Source organism: Suncus etruscus, chromosome X, assembly GCF_024139225.1.
Source record: "Suncus etruscus isolate mSunEtr1 chromosome X, mSunEtr1.pri.cur, whole genome shotgun sequence".
NCBI lineage: Eukaryota > Metazoa > Chordata > Mammalia > Eulipotyphla > Soricidae > Suncus > Suncus etruscus.
In genome coordinates this window covers 99,643,640-99,667,890 of record NC_064868.1, presented here as the reverse complement: position 1 = coordinate 99,667,890, position 24,251 = coordinate 99,643,640, and the positions used below count along the sequence as shown (strand labels likewise).

The following is a 24,251-nucleotide window of genomic DNA, read 5'->3' as shown; positions in this document are numbered from 1 at the left end:
CACCAGGCTTATCCCACAAAGCTTATCTCAGGCTCTGTGCTCAAGGATCACTCCAGATCAAGTGCTGGGGATTGAACCTGGTTCAGCCACTGCACAACAAGTGCCTTAAGCCCTGTGCTCCCATTCCACTCACCCTCCCCTGAAGAATATTTCTTGAAAGCACTGGCGGAATGCATTTTAATAATATAGAGGCCAGACAGAAGTGTGAGTCATGATGATTGTAAAAGAGTTCATGGATGACAAAACAATTAGGGAGTATCTAGAATCTGCAAGAGGGCAGGCGTTCTTGATGCTTTCGATATTTTCCCCCTCAATTGGATCCTGCAAAAATCCAATGAAGTTGGGGCAGCAATTTCCATTTGATGGATGAGTAAAAGAAACTTAAAAAAGATCTTAAGTATCTTAAAAAATGGCTCAGGTGGGTCGAAGAGATAGCATGGGGGAGGTTTTTACTTTGTATCCCTTTGATCCCCAGTTCTAATCTCAGAATCACATATGGTACCCTGAATACACGAAAGGGGCATGGAGCCAGAAGTAGGCCCTGAACACTTCTTGGTGGGACCAAACCCCATTTCCTTCAAAAAGAAGATAAAGGAAACTTATCATAGGCTGTGCTTGCTCATCAAGTTTAGAGTCAGTATTCAAATATAGGTTTTTTTCTATTCCAAGCTCCCATATTTTTTCATGGCACCATCTTTGAAATATACTTTTAAGGGTTGGATTATCATTTAGGAAGATCAGAAACTTCCTTTGAATGTGGGAGGCCCAGTTCAATCCCTGGCACTGCATGGCCCCCCAAAGTTGTGCTAAGTGTGGCCCCCAATAAAATAAGCCTGAAATAACAAGAAGAAACATGGGTTAATGAGGTGTGTATGTATGTATGTATATAATATATATATATACACACACACATAGAAATAAATACAGGCAATTATATGAAAGTAGAAACCAAGCAAGGCACGTGCCCAGTTAACTATACCATCTCTCCAGCACCTTGTGTTAGTATTTTGTTTTGTCTTCTTTCGGGGGGAGTTGGCGCAATATCCACCAATTTCTGACTGTATTTAGGAGTGACCCCTAGTGGTGCATTGGGAGGAGGGGCCCATATGCAATGCTGAGGATTTGAATCAGAGTCAACTGCATGCCAGGCAAGAGCCTTAATGCCTTAATCCTCGTGCTATCATTCCAGCTCCATGTTAGGTGTTTCTTTGTAAAAGACATAATAAATAAAGAACTTAAAGAAATACCAAAAGATGGATTGAAAGAGCAAAAGGGATAAGAACTGTGTTTTCTCTAGAGAAGAGAGAAAAAGACAGGCTTAAGAGACCTCTACATAATACCCAGTTCAAGCTTGTATTAAGAAGAATGAGGAAAAAGGCTGAAGGGAATGGTAATGTTAAGGATGTAAAATATCATCAACAAAACAGAGGGCAATGTCAGAATGTCAGACAACAAACTTTGCAGTATTTCTATTTAGAGAAAACATTTCTTCTTTGAGCCCCATTTTTCTTTATTTTCTTTTTGTTTTTCGGGCCACACTCGTTTGATGCTCAGGGGTTACTCTTGGCTAAGCACTCAGAAATTGCCCCTAGCTTGGGGGCACCACATGGGATGCCCGGGGATCGAACCGCGGTCGAGATCTTTCCTTGACTAGCGCTTGCAAGGCAGACACCTTACCTCTAGTGCCACCTCGCCGGCCCCAAGCCCCATTTTTCTGAGGGAGAAAACCCAACAACCCCAAACAACAAACTAGGGGGGATTTTTACTGTTATTTGACCTTCTTGACCCCAATAGCACCAATGGACTCTACTTCTAGCCCCCTAATTTCTGTTGTTTTCATGTAGTTCTGCAAGGATGTGTCATATGCAATCCCTCTCAGACAGTTTATAAGAAAACAACACAAGTATGGCTCTTTAAAAAGAGGTCAGTTAATGTCTTTCTTCCATTAATATCCCATCCTTCCATTGCTTTTCACTAGTTACCCCTCCCCAAGCGGACATTTCTTTAAAGCCATTTCCTCTTATAGCTTAGAAAAAACAAAGAAATATGATAGGAAGCAGTCCACTGAAGCTAGCCTATTGTATTTCTTTTTGGTGGGTTTTGGACACACTGGTTGGTGTTCGTATGATTTCTAATTCTATGCTCAGGAGTGACCACTGGTGGAGCTCAGCGACCATAAGCAGTACTGGAGACTGAACTGGGGTCAGCCACCTGCAAAGTAAGCAAGGGCCAGAGTTTGGTCCATTTAGACAATGAAAAATCGTGTTATCTTTCAATCTACCCATACTACATCTAGTCCAAAGACTAAGAACAGGATGAGGGAGAACCAACAGAATACTCCAATTTGCTAGTTTATTCTTTCCTGGTAATTGACAGCCCAGCAGGCTTTAGGAATTTTAGATTAGAGAGAGCAGTCTCAGCTGATTGTGAATTTCCCAACTATCCCATTTGGGCCCAGATGTGGATCAGTCCTCATAGTTACCTGCAAGGAAGCGGAGTTGATTCTTCACTTTCATCATTCCATCGCCAGAGCCCCCGATGCACTCATCTTCGTCATCACCACAGTCACCACTCTCCAGCCCTTCTTCATCAATGGTTTTATCCAACACTCTTCCTTTAGGCACAGACATGGTTCTCAGGAGCTGAAAGAAAAACACTAGGTGTAACTACAATAGCATTCTTTATTATTAACTGAAGGCATTCAGGAGGCAAAGAGAAAATACAGGGAAACATCTCTGCATTGCAGGCAGCTGGTCCCCCAACACTGCTAGGAATGTTCCCTGAGTCCAGAGTCAGAAGAAGTAAGCCATAAGGAACAGCAGAAGTAGCCCTAAAATCCACCCAAATAAATTCTTATGGAACAAGAAATGCTTCCTATAAGCTGAAGAGAACAGCCGTGATTTTTCAACTCAGGCTGTGTACTTAGAATGAATTCTCTTGTATCAGAACAAAACCACTCAAAATATTTTTGTTTGCCATGATTTCAACACAATACTTTGACATTCATTTTATAGAGAAGATGTGTATTCAGTTTCATGGTCAATGTCTCTCTCATCTTAGGTAACTTTCACCTTCCAAAGGTCTCTCCATCATAAAATGAGCTGCCTAAGACAGAAATTTTCAGACCAATTTTACTTTTCATCACCCCGTTTCTCAAAAAAATACAGTTCAGGGCCAGAGTGATAACATGGAGGTAAGCCGTTTGCCTTGCATGCAGAAGGATGGTGGTTCAAATCACCTGGCATCCTATATGGTTCCCCGAGCCTGCTAGGAGCAATTTTTGAGCATAGGGCCAGGAGTAACCCCTGAGCACTGCCAGATGTGACCCCCCAAAATACATTTCAGCAGCCCCTTTTCCTGTTTTTTTCTAGCCTCTGACTTCCCCTACTTTAGTTCCCAATTTCACTCCCATCTCTTCTTTTTAAACATTTTATAAAATGTCTTAGAAGTTTTTTTCTATCAATATAAAAGATATATCACATTGCGGGTACTTGGGCCATGTCTAGTGTTGCTCAGAGCTTACTTCTGGCTCTAAACTCAGGGATGATTCCTGGTGGGTTTGGGGAGCTATATGAGGTTTTGGGAATCAAATCCAGGTGAGCCACGTGCAAGGGAATTAATTGCCTCACCTGCTGAACTATCTATCTGGCCCCCACCTCCCTTTTTATATAAAGGTCAATCAAAGATACTGGATATCCTCAAAGTAGTTTATATTTGATCATGCAGGGGCTATCATGAAGAAAAATATCACGTACACAGGCATGTTTGTCATTTTTGTCATCTGTGCTCATGTTGCTATAAATTATACTTTCCTATTCTCTACTAATTAGATAGTATATAAAGAATTCTTTCATTTTTGGTGGAAGGTATTCAGGGACTACTATTCCCAGTTTGATGCATGGCAGTCAGTAATCATACAGAATGGGGCACTAAACTGATGGCTCTTGCACACACAACATACCCAGTATCTGGGTATCACTCGCAACAAGCTAATTACCAGAGAAATATGATTGCAAAGTTTTGTATATGTTCTAATGTGCAAAGAAAGTCCAAGTGAAGACACCAGGCCACCTGTTCCAGCACCATCTCAATTAAGCTATTTCAATACAGTTACAGCTCATCATCTTCATCTTCTACCATGTATTTTATATGGTATGTGGCTACTACAGATACACAGGTTGTGATAACAGAGACTCAAAAATGGTTCTCAAAAGTTTGGGTGTCAGGAACCTTTTCCAGTTTTACTGGGAATCCCAGAGACCTTTTCGATACAAAAACTATATCTATCAGCTCCAGAGAGAGAGAGAGAGAGAACAGCAGGGAGGGTGCTTCCCTTACATGCAGCCAACCCATGTTCTACCCCCAGATTACCATATGATCTCCTGTGCCCACCAGGAATAATCCCTGAATGTAGAGCTAGGGGTAAATCCTGAGCAACACTAAATATGTTTCCAACTCAAAAAGCCAAAAAAGAAAAGAAAAAGAAATTATAACTATATAAACATTTACTAGCTTATAAATTGTAACAGAAGCTGAAAAAGTAATTTAAATGTAACAGCATTTAAACAAAAAGTGTTTTAATATAAAAACCAATTAAAATATAACAAAACAAACCCCATAGTGTATTCATACAATATTTGATGAAAATAAATGTATTTTCCCTAGTGTCAAGACAGCTAGAAGGGTGGTAGAGTTTTACATTTCTGCAAAGCTCTCTAATATGTAGCTTATTGGATAATAGAATAGCTATATGAACATATCTGATTCATTCAATCTGTTGGAATATGTTGTTTTGGTCAAAATTTTTGCAGAAATTCCAACCTCTTACAGATATAGAATTGGAAAAGAAGTATTTCAGGAGCTTCTTCTGGTAATTGTGAATATTTTTATTGAACTATATAAAAACAACAAGTGGAAAAGGTTAGCTGAAATACACACTATAAAACCATGTAAAGTTTTCATATTCTGTTACATTAAATTTCAGAGCAGATTTTCAACTTTGCCTTTTTGCAGAGGCTGGAGTTTGGGGGCCATATCTAGCAAGAATCAGGGGCTATTCCTGGCTCTGTGCCCAGTTCTGGTGTTACTTGGGAGACCATATACAGTGCCATGGATCAAATTGGGGCTGGCAGTGTGCAAGAAAATTGCTTTATCCCCCTCAAATACCCAGGAGCCATTTCTTTGATTCTGCCAGTATAGACTATATTATCAATACACTTTGACAAAGTCACCCTGGTCTCCTCCTTCACTGTGATGTTTTATGGGAACATTTTGCTTTTAACATAGCATTTTTAGGTTGATTTGAAAAAGAAAATGAATCTTTCAAGCATGTCATAGGCTACCCAATTGTCCCATGAGGGGAATTTGTGGTTGGGTACAGTTTACTGTGTGTGATATTACTCAAGCACAACTTATTTACATCTGTGCCTTTCATTAATCCTGAGAGCAAAAATTTAGCGCCTACTTAAGTTATCTAAGAAAAAAATTCAGCATCCTTTCGAAGCCAAAGTTTAAAAAGTTATTTTCATAGTAAAGACTTCTTAGTCATCACATATTATATTTATCCTCTGTCTCTCCTAAATACATTAGGGGGTGAGGCACACCCAACAGTACTCAGAAGCCACCCTGAGCCTGTGTTCAGGGACTATGCCTGTTGTTGTTCAGGGGACCATATGTGATGCCAGGGTTTGCACTGGGTTGTACTGCAGCCATACCAGACAAGTGCCTTATCCTCTGTATCATCACTTAGGCCAGCCTAAATAGCATTCTGTGTATGAAACCTGCTATTATTGCTTTATATATGTGTCATCACTCCATCATCAGACTAGCAGGTCCCAAAGGCAGACTAATTTATCTCTTATGCTTGTTTTCTGGGATACACCCAGAAGTTCTCAGGATTTTCTCTTAACTCTGTTCAGGAGGTAGCCCTCACCATGCTTAGGGGATCACATATAATGATGGAAATTGGAACTTTTCATATACAAGAAATAGTTCTCTGGATCCTCTTATTTATCTTTGCACCTAGATCATTTATGGCAAAAATTAGCAAAGAGTAGGCAGTTCATAAATGTGGTTTTGAACTAAAAGCAAAATGAAATAGTTTAATAGAAATACTGGATTGTGAATCCAACACTAGAAGATGACAACTTCTCATTTACTGAGAATTATCTCAAGAAGATCTAATGTATGCTTCCATATATAAAGTATGACTTTTTTGTACTTTTAAAGGATAGTAGCCAGCTATTTGTCTTAGGAGCCAAAAATTGGTGTAACTTTAAACAAAAGTAATCAATCTCTATAATTCTTCAATATTAACTTGAATAATATTTACATACTACCTGTATTCATAGCTACTTTTTCATCTATAAGACTAACATATACTCCGACTATGTAAAGAACAACATTTCATATGTTTTCTTCATCAGTGTCATCTCCATCTTAATCTTTGGTAACATGGGACATGAGGTAATCATTTTAAACTGACATTGGATAAGAATCCAAGTTTTCTACTTTTCAATACTATTAATACCGTAGCCATTTTGATCACATAATATATACTTTCTGACCCAAACATTAGGTTCTTAAGTATCTAATTATCTAATATTCCTTGTCATGACAATAATCCTACTAACTGCTAAAAATGTTTGCAACTGTTATTGGGTGGGAAAGAATAGGTATTATGTTGTTCTTATTAAATGGATGGTGATATAGATGGGCAGACAATAATGTAGTTGCCCTTCTTACTACTCTATGTAATCTGATTGAGACGTTTTTTTCTACCAATGCCTGACTCCAACACGAGAATTACCAACAAATTTTCATATGCAATGTAGACCAAAAGAATTTTCCCCTCTTAGGACTTTTAATGGCAACAACGGATAAATCAGACTAATTTGGGCAACATCCATTATTTTCATCAGCAAAAAGGCCTAATTCCTGTGTCAGCCTTACTCTACTCAAGGACTATGGTTCCTGCAGAAATATTCTTACATATCTGAGTCTAATCTTTAATAGAAAGCAATAAGACAACTAACTCTATACTTAGGTGCACTAACTACATTATTTACAGCAATCTGTGCTCTCACCCAAAATGATATCCAAAACAGTGTCACTTTCTTCACTTCCAGTCAACTAGGGCTAATAATAGGAACATTAACCAACCACATCTGGTATTCATACACATCTGCACCCACGCATTCTTCAAAGCTATGTTATTTATATGCTCTGGGTATTTCCATAACCTTAGTGAAGAGCAAGATATTTGAAAAATAGGAGGCTTATTTAAAGCCCTACCATTCACCACTACCTCTTTAATCATGGGCAGCCTAGCATTAACAGGGACCCCATTTCTAACAGGATTCTACTCCAAAGACCTAATCATTGAGGCCGCCAACACATCATATACCAATGCCGAGTCCTCCTAATTACGCTAATTGCAACCTCCCTAACAGCCAGTCTACAGCTCATGGATTCTTTCTTTGTTTTTACTGGGACAACCACGATGCTCCACTTTAATCTTAATCAATGAAAATTATCCTCTTTTAATCAACTCTATTAAATGCATCGTTACTGGATTCATTATTTCATACAAATTACCCCCTATAACTGTCCCACAGAAATCTATATCAGCCTATTTAAAACTCACAGCTCTTATTGTCACTTTAACAGGAATTTCCCTACTGCTAAATCTTAACCCAGTAACACAAAACTTAAAACAGCCGTATCCATACAACTACCACAAATTCCCCAACTCCAAACTAGGACACCTCACAATTTTCATTCTCCACTTAATCCCATCTTCCAGCCAATTAATAAGCCAAAAGTCAGTCTCCATATTACTTACGTTTAACTGGACTAGAAAATGTATTATAAAAATCTATCTCCAATTTTCAAGCTATAGTCTCTAATATAGTATCTAACCAAAGGGACCTTATCAAATTGCATTTCCTATCATTACTAATTACTTTAACACTTAGCCTTCTGCTGTTTAATTGCCACATGCTATCTCCATAACCACCACAATACGTATTACTAAAGATCACTCTGAAACAATAACAAGTCAAAAGCCATAATTATAAGAAGCAACATTACCTATATATAACCTCTTCATTTCAAAACCCAGAAACATCAGTAAATGAATCATCATAAATAACCCAATCACTTTCACCATTAAAGCTAAAACATCTTCAAGCTTAATATCATTTTCAGTAATAAATAACAAATCAATCCACTTTCACCTATCAATCCTAAAAGAAATGTCAGCAAGAATGTATTATTGTAGTACAAGACTCTATCATTATAATGTAATACAAGACTGTATTATTAGAGAACCAGAGTTCTGAGTATTCTTCCATTCCATGGCAATTGCTTAACCAGACACAACTAACATACCACTTTAAATAAATTAAAAATATTATTATCCCTATAAAAAGAACTACCATAATTTAACACAATACCATAACCAATCCCACCACTTACAAATAACCCAACACTACCTCATAAATTGAAGAAGGTTTTGGAGAAAAACTTAGAAAATTTATTATAAAAATAGTATGCAAAATACTCACAACATATGCCATCATAATTTCCATCTGGAGTTTAACTATGACTTATGACATGAAAAATATCTTTGCTATTCAGCTAGCAGAACACTTATGACCAACATTTGAAAAACACTCCATTAATGAAAATCATTACCAGCTCATTCATTGGTTTACCTGCTCCCTCAAACATCTCATCATGATAAAATCTGACTTCCTCTGAGGTCTGAGGCATTTGCTTAATTGTACAAATCCCAACAGGCCTATTTTAGCAATAAGTTATACATCAGACACAATAACTGCTTTCTCATCCATTACATATATTTGCCTAAATGTAAACTATGGCAGAGTAATCTGCTATCTTCATGCAAATGGGGCATTATATTCTTCAAATCATTATTCTTCGTATCCTACATGTAGGTTAAGGATTTTATTATAGATCTTATATATTCCTAGAAACATGAAATATCAGATTTTTTTTGGGGGGGATCACACCCGGCAGTGCTCAGGGGTTACTCCTGGCTCCACGCTCCGAAATTGCTCCTGGCAGGCTCAGGGGACCATATGGGACGAAGGGATTCGAACCAATGACCTTCTGCATGAAAGGCAAATGCCTTACCTCCATGCTATCTCTCCGCCCCCGAAATACTGGATCTTATTATTCTTGTTTGCTGTAATGGTTACCAACTTCAGAGGCTACGTGTTACCCATGAGAACAAATGTCATTCTGAGGACCAACAGTTCTTACAAAGTTACTTTCAGCAATCCCACACATCAGTTCTGACCTGGTAGAATGAATTTCAGGTAACTTCTCTGTAGGCAAAATAGTTTTCTTTTGTTTTGTTTTTTGGGTCCTGGCAGGCTTGGGGGACCATATGGGATCCCGGGATTTGAACCAATGACCTTCTGTATGAAAGGCAAATGCCTTACCTCCATGTTATCTCTCCCTTCACAAAATAGTTTTACAGCAACCCGTCTGGTCTATCATCAGATGCAAAGTCCTCTTATCTGTTCTACAAAGATATTTTAGGGGTACATTGATTAATTCTAGCACTCATACTTCTGGTTCTCTTCTCCCCTAGACCAATTAGGAGACTCCAAAAACTATACACCAGCAAAACCACTAACCACACCTCTCGCATTAAAACATAGTGATACTTTCATTTTCCTATGTGACCCTACAATCAACTCCCAGTAAGTTACATAGAGTTTTAGCTTTAGTCTTATCTATTTTTTGGGGGGTCACACCTGGCAGCACTCAGAGGTTCCTCCTGGCTCTCCGCTCAGAAATCGCTCCTGGCAGGCTCGGGAGACCATATGGGATGCCGGGATTCAAACCACCGTCCTTCGGCATGCAAGGCAAACACCCTACCTCCATGCTATCTCTCCAGCCCATAGTCTTATCTATTTCATTTTACATTTTCATTGTATTAGGTTTTGGTCATGCCAAGCAGTAATAATACATAATGTTACATATTAATCAGAACATTAAATCAAATCATTTCTAGCCAGCATGTCTATCACCTCCAATGGGTTCTCTCTCAGCTACCAACTCAAGACAGTAGTGCTTGCAAATCGGAGCCCTCTTCTCACTCTGGGTCCATATTCACTTGGGCCCTATTATCACAGTATGCCTGGCATCTGGTTCTTTAGGATCATCTCAACTTAAATCTTCCACTTTTTTAAATAAGGACATCTCGATGGGCTAATGACTACTCAGCCCATAATTGCTGTGGTTTTGTGCACTTGGTTTTCATTTGCTTGTTTGTTTTGGAGCCACATCTGGCAGTTCGCTGGACTCACTCCTGGCTCTGCACTCAGGTCAGCTACATGCAAGGAAAGCAAAAACCCAATCAGCTGCACTACTGCACTGGGCCCTCGTGCATTTGGAATTTTACTTTTTGTAGTGGCTTAGAGAGATTGCTATGACCTACCTAACATTTAATTTCACCAATTCAATTGAAACAGGATTTTTTTCCTCTATGGGGGCCAAATTATAACTGTAAATACTGACTAATTCATTTGCATATCCAAATATAGTCATGGCAGCAGGACAGAAAGACCTATTCAAGTATCTGAATATTTTAGTAAGACTATCAACAAGTGTTCTATACTTCATAAGTGTTATTCAGTCAATGGCTTCAGGATATAGTTAATTTTACACAAATCTAGACATGCATATGCACATAAGCACACACATTCTTATTAAAAAATTTAGGTAAGCCCCTTTAACCCTGTTAAGTTGATACTACTACAATCTTATTTTTAAACCCCTAAAATAAGGAAATATAGCTAATATTTTTCTGACTTAACTTTTTTGTTTGTTTGTTTTTTGGGTCATACCCGGCAGTGCTCAAGTTCCCGGCTCTCTGTTCCTGGCAGGCACGGGGGATCATATGGGATGCGAGGATTTGAACCACTGTTGGTCCTGGGTCGGCCCCTTGCAAGGCAAACACCCTACTGCTGTGCTAACTCTCTGGCCTTAACTTTTGATCATTAAATACTTAACCCTCCTAACAAATCATACTTTTTATAAAGATTAAATTTCCCTAACATGCACTTTCCTTTTCCAAGAACGCATTCTAAACACAAAATATAGTATTAAAATTAACATAAATATCACATTAAATTCAACACTTTACTTAAATCTCCCAGCTCTACAGAGACCATATAACCAATTATAAATTGTTAACATAGCTTAATAATTAAAGCAATGCTTAGATGAGACTTTATAACTCCATAAACATGTAAAGGTTTGGTTCCAGCTTTACTATTGGTTGCTAGCAAATTTACATATGCAAGTATCTGTGCTCCTTTGAGAAAACCTTCAAAATCACTTATGATCAAAAGGAGTGATTATTGAATATACTACTTAAAAAGCAGCTCATGACACTTCGCTCAACAACAATTCCATGGGATAACAGTGGTGATAAAAAAGTAAACAATGAGTGAAATTTTGTCTGATATTCTAATACTATAGGGCTGGTAACTTTTGTGTCAGTCACCACGAACATATGATGAACCCAAATTAACAGGCATCAGTATAAGCATTTTAAAGAAAATTACATTATAATAAAGATAAGATTTAACTAGGTTGTAGAAAGCAGCAAGTAAACAAAAACAGGCTAAGAAACTGACTTTACGGACATACTAGCTAAGACCTAAACTGGTATTAGAGACCCTACTATGCTTAATCCTGAACTCAAATAATCAAACAAATTATTCGCCAAAGTACTACTAGTAATAGCCTAAAAGTCAAAGAATTTTGGTGGTGTTTTATATCTCGCTAGAGGAGCCTGTTATATAATTAATAAACCCTGATAAACCTCACCACCCCTAGCAAATTCAGCTTATATACCTTGTTCTTCAGCAAATCCTTAAAAGGAGGAAAGGTAAGCACAACTATTAGACATGAAAACAATAGATCAAGGTGTAGCTTATGAGGTGTTAAGAAATGGATTACATTGTCTATAAATAGGACAATATATGAAAGTTTCAATAAAATTAGGGACTAAAAGAGGATTCTAAAGCTGGCGTGATAGCACAGTGCAGAAGGTGTTTGCCTTGCATGCAGTTGACCTGGGTTCAATCCTTGGCATCCCATATAGTCCCCCAAGCCTACCAGGAGTGATTTCTGAGTGCAGTGCCAGGAGTAACCCCTGAGCATCACTGGGTATGCCCCCCAAAAAGAACAGCACCATGAAGCACACACACTACCCTCCTTAAGTACTTTTGAGTAATACAGTTCATAATTATAAGTTCCTTCATATTAGAGGGGATAAGTCCTAACAAGGTAAGCATACCATAAAACGTGGTTGGATGAATCAAAGTGTAGATTAAATAAAGCCCCTAGTTTACACCCAGGAGATTTCATTCTAAATGACCACTTTGAATTAAAGCTAGCTCAAACATCAAACAAATGTTTAAAACATCTTATAAACAATAAAACAATAACATTTCATAGCTATTAAAGTCTTGGAGACAGAATTTTTAATTTAGTGCTATAGAGACAGTACCACAAGGGAATAAGCCAATGAACAGTTAAAAGTATAAAAGAGCAAAGATTACCCTTTGTATCTCTTACATAATAATTTAACTTGAAAGAATTCAGCAGAAAGATCTTAAGTTAAAGATCCTGAATAGCCAAGTAGGGCCAACTAATCTATGTTGCAAAATCGTGAGAACATGTATGACTAGTGGTAAAAAGCCCACTAAGTCTGGTAACAGCTGGTTGCCCAGATAAGATTAGGTTATAGTAAATCAAAATCCCATAGTTGCCTAAAAGAAGCCATCAATTAAGAAAGTGTTTATGCTAAACAACATATGTACTATTAACTTAAAAAAATAAATACTAGGGGCTGGTGCGGTGGTCCTAGAGGTAAGGTTCTGCCTTGCCAGCGCTAGCCTAGGACGAACCGAGGTTTGATCCCCCGGCGTCCCATATGGTCCGCCAAGCCAGGAGCGACTTCTGAGCACATAGCCAGGAGTAACCCCTGAGCATTACCAGGTGTGGCCCAAAAACCAAAATTAATAAATAAATAAATAAATACTAACTCCTAGATTTAAACTGGACCAATCTATGGCAATGTAGAAGAAATAACATTAATATGAATAACAAAATACACATCACCTTATATAAGTTTATATGAGATCAAATACTGGTAGGTAACAGCCAAATAAATATAAAAATTAACTGCTTATCTTGCTGTTAAACTGGCTCATGTATTAATATTAAGGAAATATTAAAAGGAGTTAAAAGAACTCGGCAAACACAAACCCCACCTATTTACCAAAAAATGTCACGTTCACCATTACTAGTATTAGAGGCATCGCTTGCCCAGTGACATCTGGTAAATAACTATAGTATCCTCACCATGAAAAGTAGAATAGTCATTTATTTCATTTTTTTGGTTTTACATTTTTTATTTTTTTAATTTACTTTTATTATTTTTTTATTTAACCAACTTTATTACATACATGATTGTGTTTGGGTTTCAGTCATGTAAAGAACACCACCCATCACCAGAGCAACATTCCCATCACCAATGTCCCAAATCTCCCTCCTCCCCACCCAACCCCTGCCTGTACTCTAGACAGGCTTTCTATTTCCCTCGTACATTCTCATCATTAGGATAGGATAGGATACGACCCAGCTATACCACTCCTAGGAATATACCCTGGGAACACAAAAATACAATACAAAAATCCTTTCCTTACACCTATATTCATTGCATCTCTATTTACCATAGCAAAACTCTGGAAACAGCCAAGATACCCTTCAACAGATGAATGGCTAAAGAAACTGTGGTACATATACACAATGGAATATTATGCAGCTGTCAAGAGAGATGAAGTCATGAAATTTTCCTATACATGGATGTACATGGAATCTATTATGCTGAGTGAAATAAGTCAGAGAGAGAGAGAAAAATGCAGAATGGTCTCACTCATCGATGGGTTTTAAGAAAAGACATTCTTGCAATAATAATTTTCAGACACAAAAGAGAAAAGAGCTGGAAGTTACAGCTCACCTCATGAAGCTCACCGCAAACAGGGATGAGTTTAGTTAGAGAAATCATTTCTTTCCTTTTTTTTTGGTTTTTGGGCCACATCTGGAAGTGCTCAGGGGTTACTCCTGGCTGTCTGCTCAGAAATACCTCCTGGCAGGCATGGGGACAATATGGGACACCGGGATTCGAACCAACCACCTTTGGTCCTGAATCAGCTGCTTGCAAGGCAAACCCCGCTGTGCTATCTCTCTGGGCCCCGAAACCATTTATTTCTTAAGTAGGAACTTGTATAAATGGTTTCCCTGTCTCTTACCTTAACAGTAAAATTGACCTTCACATGAAAAGGTAGAAATATTTAAATAAAATGAGAAGATCCTATGGAATTTTAATTAAATAGCTCAACAGAATAAAAGAATACCTACCCAGGAGTAACATAACTCTTAACTGAGCTATTAGTTTTGGTTGCGGGTGACCTTGGAGCAGAAAAAATAAAACCTTAGGTGATTCTAAGACTAACAAGTCAAAAGTATTGATCCAACTCAATTGATCAACAAAAAACATTACCCTAGGATAACAGTGTAATCCTATTCTAGAATTCCTATCTACAATACGGTTTAGGACCTTGATGTTGGGTCAGAACATCTCAATGATGCAATAACTATTAATGGTTTGTTTGCTCAATGATTAAAGTCCTATGTGATCTGAATTCAGACTGGATAGAAACCAAACCAGGTGATTTCAATTTATTAATTATTTCTCCATCATGAAAGGACAAGAGAAATGGAGCCAATTCCCTAAGAGTACCCTTAAGCCAATAGATGATTTTCTGTTAATCTAATTAACATATTTTCACCCCTGCCTGAGAACAGGATTTTTGTTAGAGTGGCAGAGCCTGGTAATTGCATAAAACTTAAACTATTAGAACCAGAGATTCAATTCTCTCTCTAACAAGATGTTTATAGTTAACCTCCTAACACTAATAATACCAGTTCTTGCAGTAACATTTTACCTCTAGCACAGTAAAAAGTACTGGGTTACATACAATTATGAAAAGGCCCAGCCATTGTTGGACCATAGGGCCTTATCCAGCTAGTTCTTAACCATGTGGTTAAAGCTCTGCCCATATCATATCCTCTAATCAATATAAATCTGAATATATTGTTTGTATTAGCCATAACAAGTCTCTATCAGTCAACTGTTTTATGGTCAAGTTGGGCCTCCAAATGAAAATATGCATTAATTGGAGTTCTCCAAATAGTGGCCCAAACTATCTCATATAAAGTCACACTTACAACTAATTATCATGTCAATTTTACTGTTAAATGGGTCCTATACTTTAACCACATTAATTAGTAACTAAAGATATGCTTGATTACTTTTATACTCATGACAATTTGCCATAATATGATTCATTTCCACTTTAGCAGAAACAGATAAAGCCCCCTTTGATCTTAGAAGGGGAACTAAAAGTAGCATCAGGCTTTAGCATAGGGTATGTTGCAGTCCCCTTCACACTGTTTTATCTAGAAGAATCTGCTAATATTATCATAATATTCTTACAACAATTTTATTCCTAGTGTAGTTCACAATACCAATCACCAGAATTATATTGCATTAATTTCACATCTAAAGCCCTCTTCCTGTTTCTTTACGATGAGTTCGAGCCTCATATTCTCAATTTCAATATAATCAACTAATATACTTCATAGGAAAATATTCCTTACCATTTACCCTGGCTATATGCATATGGCACATGTCTCTATCCATTTTTACTTCAAATGTCCCTCCACAAACATAAGTAATAATTCTGACAAAGGTTACTCTGATACAGTAAGTAATAGAGATTTAACCTCTCTTACTTCTAGAATTATAGAACTTGAACTTACTGTTGAGAAATCAAAAAGCTCCATGATACCATATTCCAGAAATTTCGAAGTAGGGCAAGCTAAAATAGGAAATTGAATTATAATCCAAAAATGTTGGTTAATATTCTCCCCTACTGATAAACCCTATAATCTTTGCCAAAACTTCATTTACCATTTTAACAGGTACTATATTTATACTAACAAGCTCACATTGATTTATAACCTGAAATGGGTTTGAAGTACAAATATTAGGACTTATTATTAATAAAAATATATACCACATTCAATATAAGCTATCACGAAGTATTTCCTAACTCAATTAACAGCATCAATATTTTTTTTTGTTTTTGGGCCACACCTGGTGATGTTCAGGGATTACAATCTTGGTTATATGCTCAAAAATAGCTCTTGGCTTGGGACCATATGGGACGTGGGGGGATCAAACCAAGGTTCATCATAGGTCAGCATTGTACAAGGCAAATGCGATACCACTGCACCACTGCTCTGGCCCCTGCATCAATAGTTTTAATACTAGCTATTATTATTAACTTGCTGTAATCTGGTCAATGAACCATAACAAAATTCCTGAACCCACAGAAGTAATACTTATAACGAATTTAAAGTTAGCATTATCCTCATGTGAGTCCCAAAAGTTACTCAAGGCATCTCGTTAACATCAGGACTAATTTTATTAGCATGGCAATAAATATTGTATCTGTACAATTTTCACATCTATCAATCTATGTCTACTACTAACTATATTGTTACTATCAATTATGGTAAGCAGGGCCTGGAGAGATAGCACAGCAGCGTTTGCCTTGCAAGCGGCCGATCCAGGACCAAAGGTGGTTGGTTCGAATCCCGGTGTCCCATATGGTCCCCCGTGCCTGCCAGGAGCTATTTCTGAGCAGACAGCCAGGAGTAACCCCTGAGCACTGCCGGGTGTGCCCCCCCAAAAAAAAACCAAAAAAAAAGTTTCAATTATGGTAAGCAGATAAAGACATGTGCCCAAACACAGCGATGAAATAGTATAGCTTGTCTATTGACTATATAATATGAATAACAGCCTTTTATATGATATGATCATATAGCATATGATTCAATATTATACTTTAAAATTTAACTGTTATATCACAGTAACTGTCTTCACATTCATACAATTTATTCACAGGTCACCTACCACAACACTCTCTTGCTTACATGAAACAAAACTTTATTAATTGTATCTTAATAGTTAAAGCCACAAACTCATGGAAAAGAATGCCAAATTGGGGATTCAGAATGATAGCACAGTGTGTAATATTTGCTTTGCATGCAAATGATCCAGGTTTGATCCCCAGAATTCTATATGGTCCCCAGAGCCTGCCAGGAGTGATTTCTGAGTACAGAGCCAGGCATAAACCCTGAGTGCCATCAGGTGTGGCCCCCCAAACAAACAAACAAACAAACAAACAAACAAACAAATCCCAATGCTTAGATGATAAAAGAACTGAGCTAAACCATTTTGAATGACCCTGGCTCACATCTGAAGATAATCCATAAGAGGTCATGTCCAAATCTTGTGTACAATGCTGCTAACATTCCCCGGTCATTCAGTAGGTTATTATGCAAATAATAAAATGCAAATAAAAAACAGAAAATTTTTCTAGTGAGACTGTCTTTCAATCTTAAATTACTCCTATTTTGAGACAGCTTTAGCATTGAAGAAGGATCACAGTACACTTTTGACCTGTAACATTCAGATATCTGCACACATATTAACAAAACCAACCCAAATAAAATCAAGAGAGCCAGTGTTAATGCAAAAGTCTTCAAGAAGAATCTGTAGTTTCATACTGTTGAAAGAAGGATAAATGATCCGAGATAAGAAATTGCCAGTGAGGATTGTGGAATTTGGAATCTGGCAACTCTGGAATTTGGCAGAGGAATCAAATCAGTTCATTATCATTCACAAAATATACTTTCCTTCCTTCTCTCACTCTTTACATCTTCCAGATGAAGCACTTTATAAAAAGAAAGCTACAAGGGACAAGCATACAGAACCACTTAAGTTTTGGAGCTTGATGTTTTTGATTCGTTGCAGGTCATTTCAAAGGACCCATCATGTTGGATTTTCATTTCATTGAAACATTATATTTTGGTTATACCTGGCTCTGTTATGGGGAGGAAGGTTGTGGAGAACTATGTGGTGCTAGGGATGGAATCAGGACCCCCATGATGCAAAATATACACACAGGGTGCTGGGCTATCTCCTGGGGCCTATATTCAATCCTAAAAGTCAAAGCTCAGAATAACAATTATTGATCTAGATGATCTTCACAAAACACGGGCATAATATTTTTGTCTAGCATCTCTACATTTACTCTCGAAGAGACTGTGTGTGCCACTCACAGCTTTGCACTCCTTATTGGCAAATTCAGGAGACTATTTGTCTGTTTGGGGCCACACACAGCTATGCTCAAAGCTTACTCCTGGATCTGTGCTCAGAGATCATTTCTAGTGGTGCTCAGGAACTGTGGGTCCTGGGATTGAATCCTTATCAGGGGTCTGCAAGGCAAGCAGCCTACCTATAGTATTATATATAGTATCTTTGATCATAGGGCATGAGGCTTATTCTTACAGCTCAGAGTCAAAGGAGACTGACTTGGTCTCCGCTATTTTCAACAAAAGGTTGATTTATTTAAAACAACTTGGGGGCAGGGATAGACTACACCCAGCAGTGCTCAGAGGTTCTTCTGGTTATATGTGCCTGATTGATCCCAGGTACTGCTCAAGGGAACATATGGGGTGTGGAAATTTGAAGCAGGGTGGGCAGGATGTAAGACAAGTGCCGTAAACCCTATACTATCTCTCAGACTACACTGATTCCCCTTTAAACATGAGGGACTTGCACACCACACTGAAAGGAATACAGTCCAGAATTGCCCCATTTCCCCAAATCCTCTGCAATTATTGTTGGGCAAGAGTCATCTAAACTTCCAACTGCACAAGTGCTTGTGTCCCTAAAACTAGCTCTTCAAACTCATTTCTCCAGAAAGAAAATGCAATGTGATGATTTCCATTTCTCTGTGATCTGGGTCTGGAGTTAATGAAAAGACCCTTGTGTAAAAATGACTGACTTCATTTAATTAGGAAAAGAAAAACTGAAAAGTTAACCAGGGTGAAGATACTCAGCCTTATGTGATAAAAGGAACCCAAAAATCTGGAATAATGCGTAAGAAAATGAGAAACACCAAGTAAGAAGGGTGGGAGGGGAAGGCAAGGTTTTCTGGAATATAGCAATTTCATGTTCTTCAAACCATAACCAAGGCAACAAAAGAACACAGTGGCAAGGAAGAATGTGTTTTGGTCAAGGTTCTTTCGTGCTTGGTCAACAGGAGAACAAAGATCAAATGATGTGCTTGCGTGGAGGCTACAGGGGGAGAGAGTAGTAACTCTTATTCTGTCTCAATGATATAAATAATGTGCCTCTTCAAATGAGCCTTAATTTGGGCTGATTGGAGGTTCTCCAGCATAATACTAGAATCTTCACCAATTTGTGGAACTGGGGATTCTGTCCTCCCCATGTCCCACAAGAATAAGATACTAAGTCTTAGAGAGGGGCCATGGCCTCATTAAGACAATAAATAATAGACCTTATTCAAAAGAAACTTGAGAGGCTGAAGAGAGTACAGGAGGAGGTAAGGAGCTTTGTATTGCTTGCAGTTGGCATCAACTGGAATCCTGGGAACCACATATGATTATATGATTCACCCACCCCATCTTGAGCACCACTAGGGATCACACTTGAGCATAGAGTTAGGAATAACCCTAGAACACTGTGGAGTATGACCTCATTGCCTTCCCATGCCCCATAAACAGAAACTACTTGTCTCTCAATTCCAGAGCCCTTCAGGATAAAAAATATGCAAAGTGAGGTTCAAGACATGAACTAATTAAGGACTTCATTTCACATTTTTGCCATCTCAGTTGTGTTTGACTAAGACACTTTCAAGTTCAAACTTCATTTCTTGGATGCTAGCATGAACTACAACACATGCCTTCCTGAGAGACCTTTTGTGACTAGATGAGAAACCAGGAGTGGGGAATATAACTGTTGAATTCCTCCTGCCTGTTTGCCCCAGTTCTGCCATCTACTATGTCTTAAGTAACCAAGCTATCTCATCATAAACAGGTTTGTTTTGAAAAGCCTCAGACATCTGGTTAGAATCGAAGGAAAAATTCCATGACTGCTGCCACATAGCCAAGAGCTTTCTGGACTTTCAGCTCTTTAACATTTTAAAAATAAAGGCTAAGTCATAAAATTGATAATGTAAATATAGGGCTTGAGACATATTTGGAGTATTAGGCTGTTTGGTCTCTTTCAAATGTTCACATCCCCCCTCTTTTGAGCATTTTTCAAATATCTGGATTCCAAGTTCCCTTTGCAAGCTCTTAAGCTGGGCTTAAAAAACTGATTTTAAACTCTTTGGAGGCTCATCTTTATACAACCTGCAAGGAATGCTCTGGGGGCCCAGCTTCCCATGTCCACAGCAATGTAAACACAAGCTTTGCTGTTTGTATGTGAGTAGCATCTGCTAATGGGAAACAAATGTGGTGACTGGCAATGCAGCCCAGCTTTTGAAGAATGCACTATTTATACATTGTGCACATCTACAAGGCCCAGGGCTTGTGACCTCTGCTTTGCATGCACACTTTCTTTGAACGAATGCACCAAACCACAGCCACAACTAATTGGAAACAATTGCCATGGCACACATGTGAGATGAAGTCAGAAGCCAAGTGTAGAGGGAGAGGATTAATGGTCATATATGCACTTCACACACTGCAGAGGCAATAAAATCTAGCACTAAAGAATGTGAGCTTTGCAGTCTGAACACACGATTTGGCCCTTTCACAGCTATCTGTGTGACTTTGGACAAGTCCCTCAACCTTTCAGAAATTCCGTTTTCTTTCATGTGAAAGGACGGTAAATGTTATTTATGAACCTCACAGAGTTGCCCTTCACCTGTCAGAATTCCACATAGCCTTGCTATCCACAAAGTTTTCCACAGCTTTTGGGTTTTGTTTGGGTGCCATATCCAGTGGTGCTCAGGCTTACTCCTGACTCTGTGCTCAGGGATCACTTCTGGTGGGACTCAGAAGATCATATGCTATGCAGGGGATTGGTTCAAGTCAGCTGTGTGAAAGGCAAGTGTCGTAATGCCCAAGGCATGTAGCTTAACCCCCACAGTACCTCTTTGGCCGCAGAAAACTCTATTTAAAGAAATGAGTCAACTTGATGTGACCAACTAAAGTACTTGCTGAAGGAAGACCATGGGGACACCCTGTGAGTTTGTTCCAATGTCATCATGCGCACTGCTTGCTAGATTTATCAGCCTGTGTGTATCTTCTGCACTCTGCCCTGTCTTCCTTTAGAGATATTCCAGTCATACTAGAATAAATCTCAGTCTAAAGTATTCAATATCTCTCAAGAGAAGAGTTCCAGGTAGGCTGACCTAGCTTAGAAAATGAGCTCCCATAAAGTTGATTGCCAGGTCTGGCAGCCAAATGAAGCCATTTCAAGTCCACATACCCTCTGAAAGGTCCTGATCCACTGTTGAAGACCTTTGGTCCTGTGTCAATTTAAAATCATTGTGAAATCCAAAGGACAAAGGGGAAGTTTCGAGAATATTTTCTGGAAGGAAAGCTTCCTTCAAAACCATCTGTGAAATCCCAAAGCCCCATGCACTTTGCTCAGGCATCACCTCCATTAGATGAAGGCCACTGGCTCAGGGCAGGAGTTCCAAGGTGAGAGCAAACCCAGATAGTCCATATTTCTTCTGGGAATTGAGGTTTTGCAGACAGGATCTGAGGATTTACCAGTATCCTAGCACATAAATCTGATTCATTCCAAATAGACATCTTGTGGTTATACTTTTGGGAAATGAGAATGCTTGCCTCTAAAAATAACACATGTATGAACCACAGTCGCCATGTCATCAAGCACAGAGCTCTAAGAGTCAACCTCCATGATGGGAGGATGACAGTTCGCTATTCTTCCAAAAGGTTCACTATTCTTCGAGAAAGATTCTAGCCCACCAAGGATTGAATGGCCCAGTAAAGCACTGAATGAGAGAATGTAAAGGGACCTCAGGTATTCTTGAGTCAGAAAGGAATGTGAGCCCAACATTTTGGTCATTGTTTCATATACTATTTTATTTATTTTAGCTTTCTTTGGTTCATATTTGGTGGTGTTCAGGCATACTTCTGGCTCTATTTCCTGGTGGGGAATTACTCTTGGTGGGGCTTAGGGGACCATATATGATTCCAGGATTGAACTGAGATTGGTCTCGTGCAAAGGAAGTACCCTGTCTCTGTACTAGTGCTCCAACCCCAGTATATTGTTGTAAAGAAAACCACCACACATAAACAATGTGGTTCAACTGCAGCTGGGCAACCAACACTTGTATATATTCAAGACCTTGTTGGAATCCCATATTTTGTCAGAATAACCTTTGTTTTATTTATGTGTAGGCTACACCTGGCAATGCTCATGGATTATTTCCAGTTTTGTTGCTTAAGGAAGTTTCAAGGGATGATAAGCAATTGGGGATCAAATCTGGGCTCTCACAGCAAAAGCATGAGCTGTAGTTCACTGAATTCTCTCAGTAGCCCCAGAGAATCTTTTGAGAAAATACAGTAATGTTTCATCTACTTATTGATATTGGAGATCACTCTTCTGATGGAACACAGTCAATTCTAGTCACAGAATCTTATGCTGATTTTTAAAATAATTACAAGATATTTTCTCCTCAATATGTGCCCATATTCCATTCTCAGAAATAAAACAACTGCTGATTGACTAGTTCTGAAGATGAATCATTGAGTAGCATCTCTTAGATGAATTTTAAGCTTCCTAAAATAAGCAGAGAGTTGACACCTAAGAGTTATAATCATTTCCATTCCCATCCCTGTGTTGTTCTCCCAATGCTCTTTGTTGAACTCCAAACCTTGTTGAGCATTGCTCCTATTACCTCTAGGAATGCATTTCTGAAAAAGGTCTCCTGTTTTTCCCTAAGAAACTTATTAGTGTTTGACCACAAAACCTGGGAAGAGCATCATATAACCAAGCCCAGCTAATTTGTACTCAAAGTTGGGCAAGTCTTGATCTTGCACTATCTTGGCGAGGTCTATGTCAGCAGAGATTTTGGTAAATTATTCTCTTGGTTGGATAGGGGTATACATTATTTTGCTTGCTCCTGGAACGGAAGAGTTTGTCTCATTGTCTTGTCTGGATTCCTTCCCCATTCCACAAAACTATTTGATGATGATGTCAATGAGAGTGGCACAGAGAGGAGAATCAGAGCGTGGGAGGGAAAAGAACAGCTTAACATGCTTTAGCAAATTCCACATTTAGAGTTCTACCTTTCCTGGTTTATCTTGACAGAGCTCAGCAGGTAAGAATGCCTTGACCAGTTTTAACATGGCTTCACTACCACCCTCCAAGATTCCTTTCGGGCATGTTTAGTTATAGATTTTGTTAAATAAATACCTGTGTCCCTTCCCCACAGCACGTAGCCTCTTTGGACAGAGTAAGCTGTGTGCACACATTCAGAACCTACGTTCATTCAATATATTTCTTTCTTTCTTTCTTTCTTTGTATTTGTTTGTTTTTCAGTTTTTGAGCCACACCCGATGACACTCAGGGGTTACCTTTGGCTATATGCTTAGAAATCCCTACTGGCTTGGGGAACCATATGGGACACTGGGGGATTGAACTGTGGTCCATTCTAGGTTAGCGCAAGCAAGGCAAACGCCCTACCACTTGCGCTACTGCTTAGGTCCCCAATATATTTCTTGATAGAGCCATGACTTATGATGACTAAGATCATCAAAGGGATCATCTTTTGTGCTGTAGCTAATTGTGGCAAGTAAGGAAATTGTTGGTAAGTAAAGAAGTGACTCCCTCAGAGGACAGTATTTTGTATGAAGATTGGAGGTCACCCAAGAAGATACAGCATCAGTTTTGCGATGATGTTGCCAATGAAATGATCAGAAGTATAATGATGTGAAATGGCATGTGAGTTCAAAAGTCATGATATGGACTAATCTCCCAACTGTACAGAGTAGCTAAGAAAATTCGATTATGGATTTGTTGCAAAGCAGTAGGGCAGGAGGAGACGAGAAAGAAACAAAGGCCTTCCATAAGAGAAAGAAAATGACTTGATCTGGAAAGAAGGAAGGGGGTTCCTTAGGCCAAACCTAGTCAAGTCATAGGCCTAAAAGAAAATATTGTGGCCTCTGGTAACATAGCAACTAATTTTCATGTTGGCGTTGGTGAATGATAGCCATAG

General features: G+C 38.6%; 1 protein-coding gene across 2 annotated transcripts in view; it reads right to left on the bottom strand.

Annotated features, from left to right (window-relative positions):
- Positions 1-24,251, bottom strand: part of GPC3 (glypican 3) — a 439,048-nt gene that overhangs the window by 48,784 nt on the left and 366,013 nt on the right. For both annotated transcript variants that reach the window (XM_049766670.1, XM_049766671.1), the window contains one exon: positions 2,483-2,642. In XM_049766670.1, the coding sequence (XP_049622627.1) occupies positions 2,483-2,642 (160 nt within the window). The remainder of the gene's footprint in view (positions 1-2,482; positions 2,643-24,251) is intronic.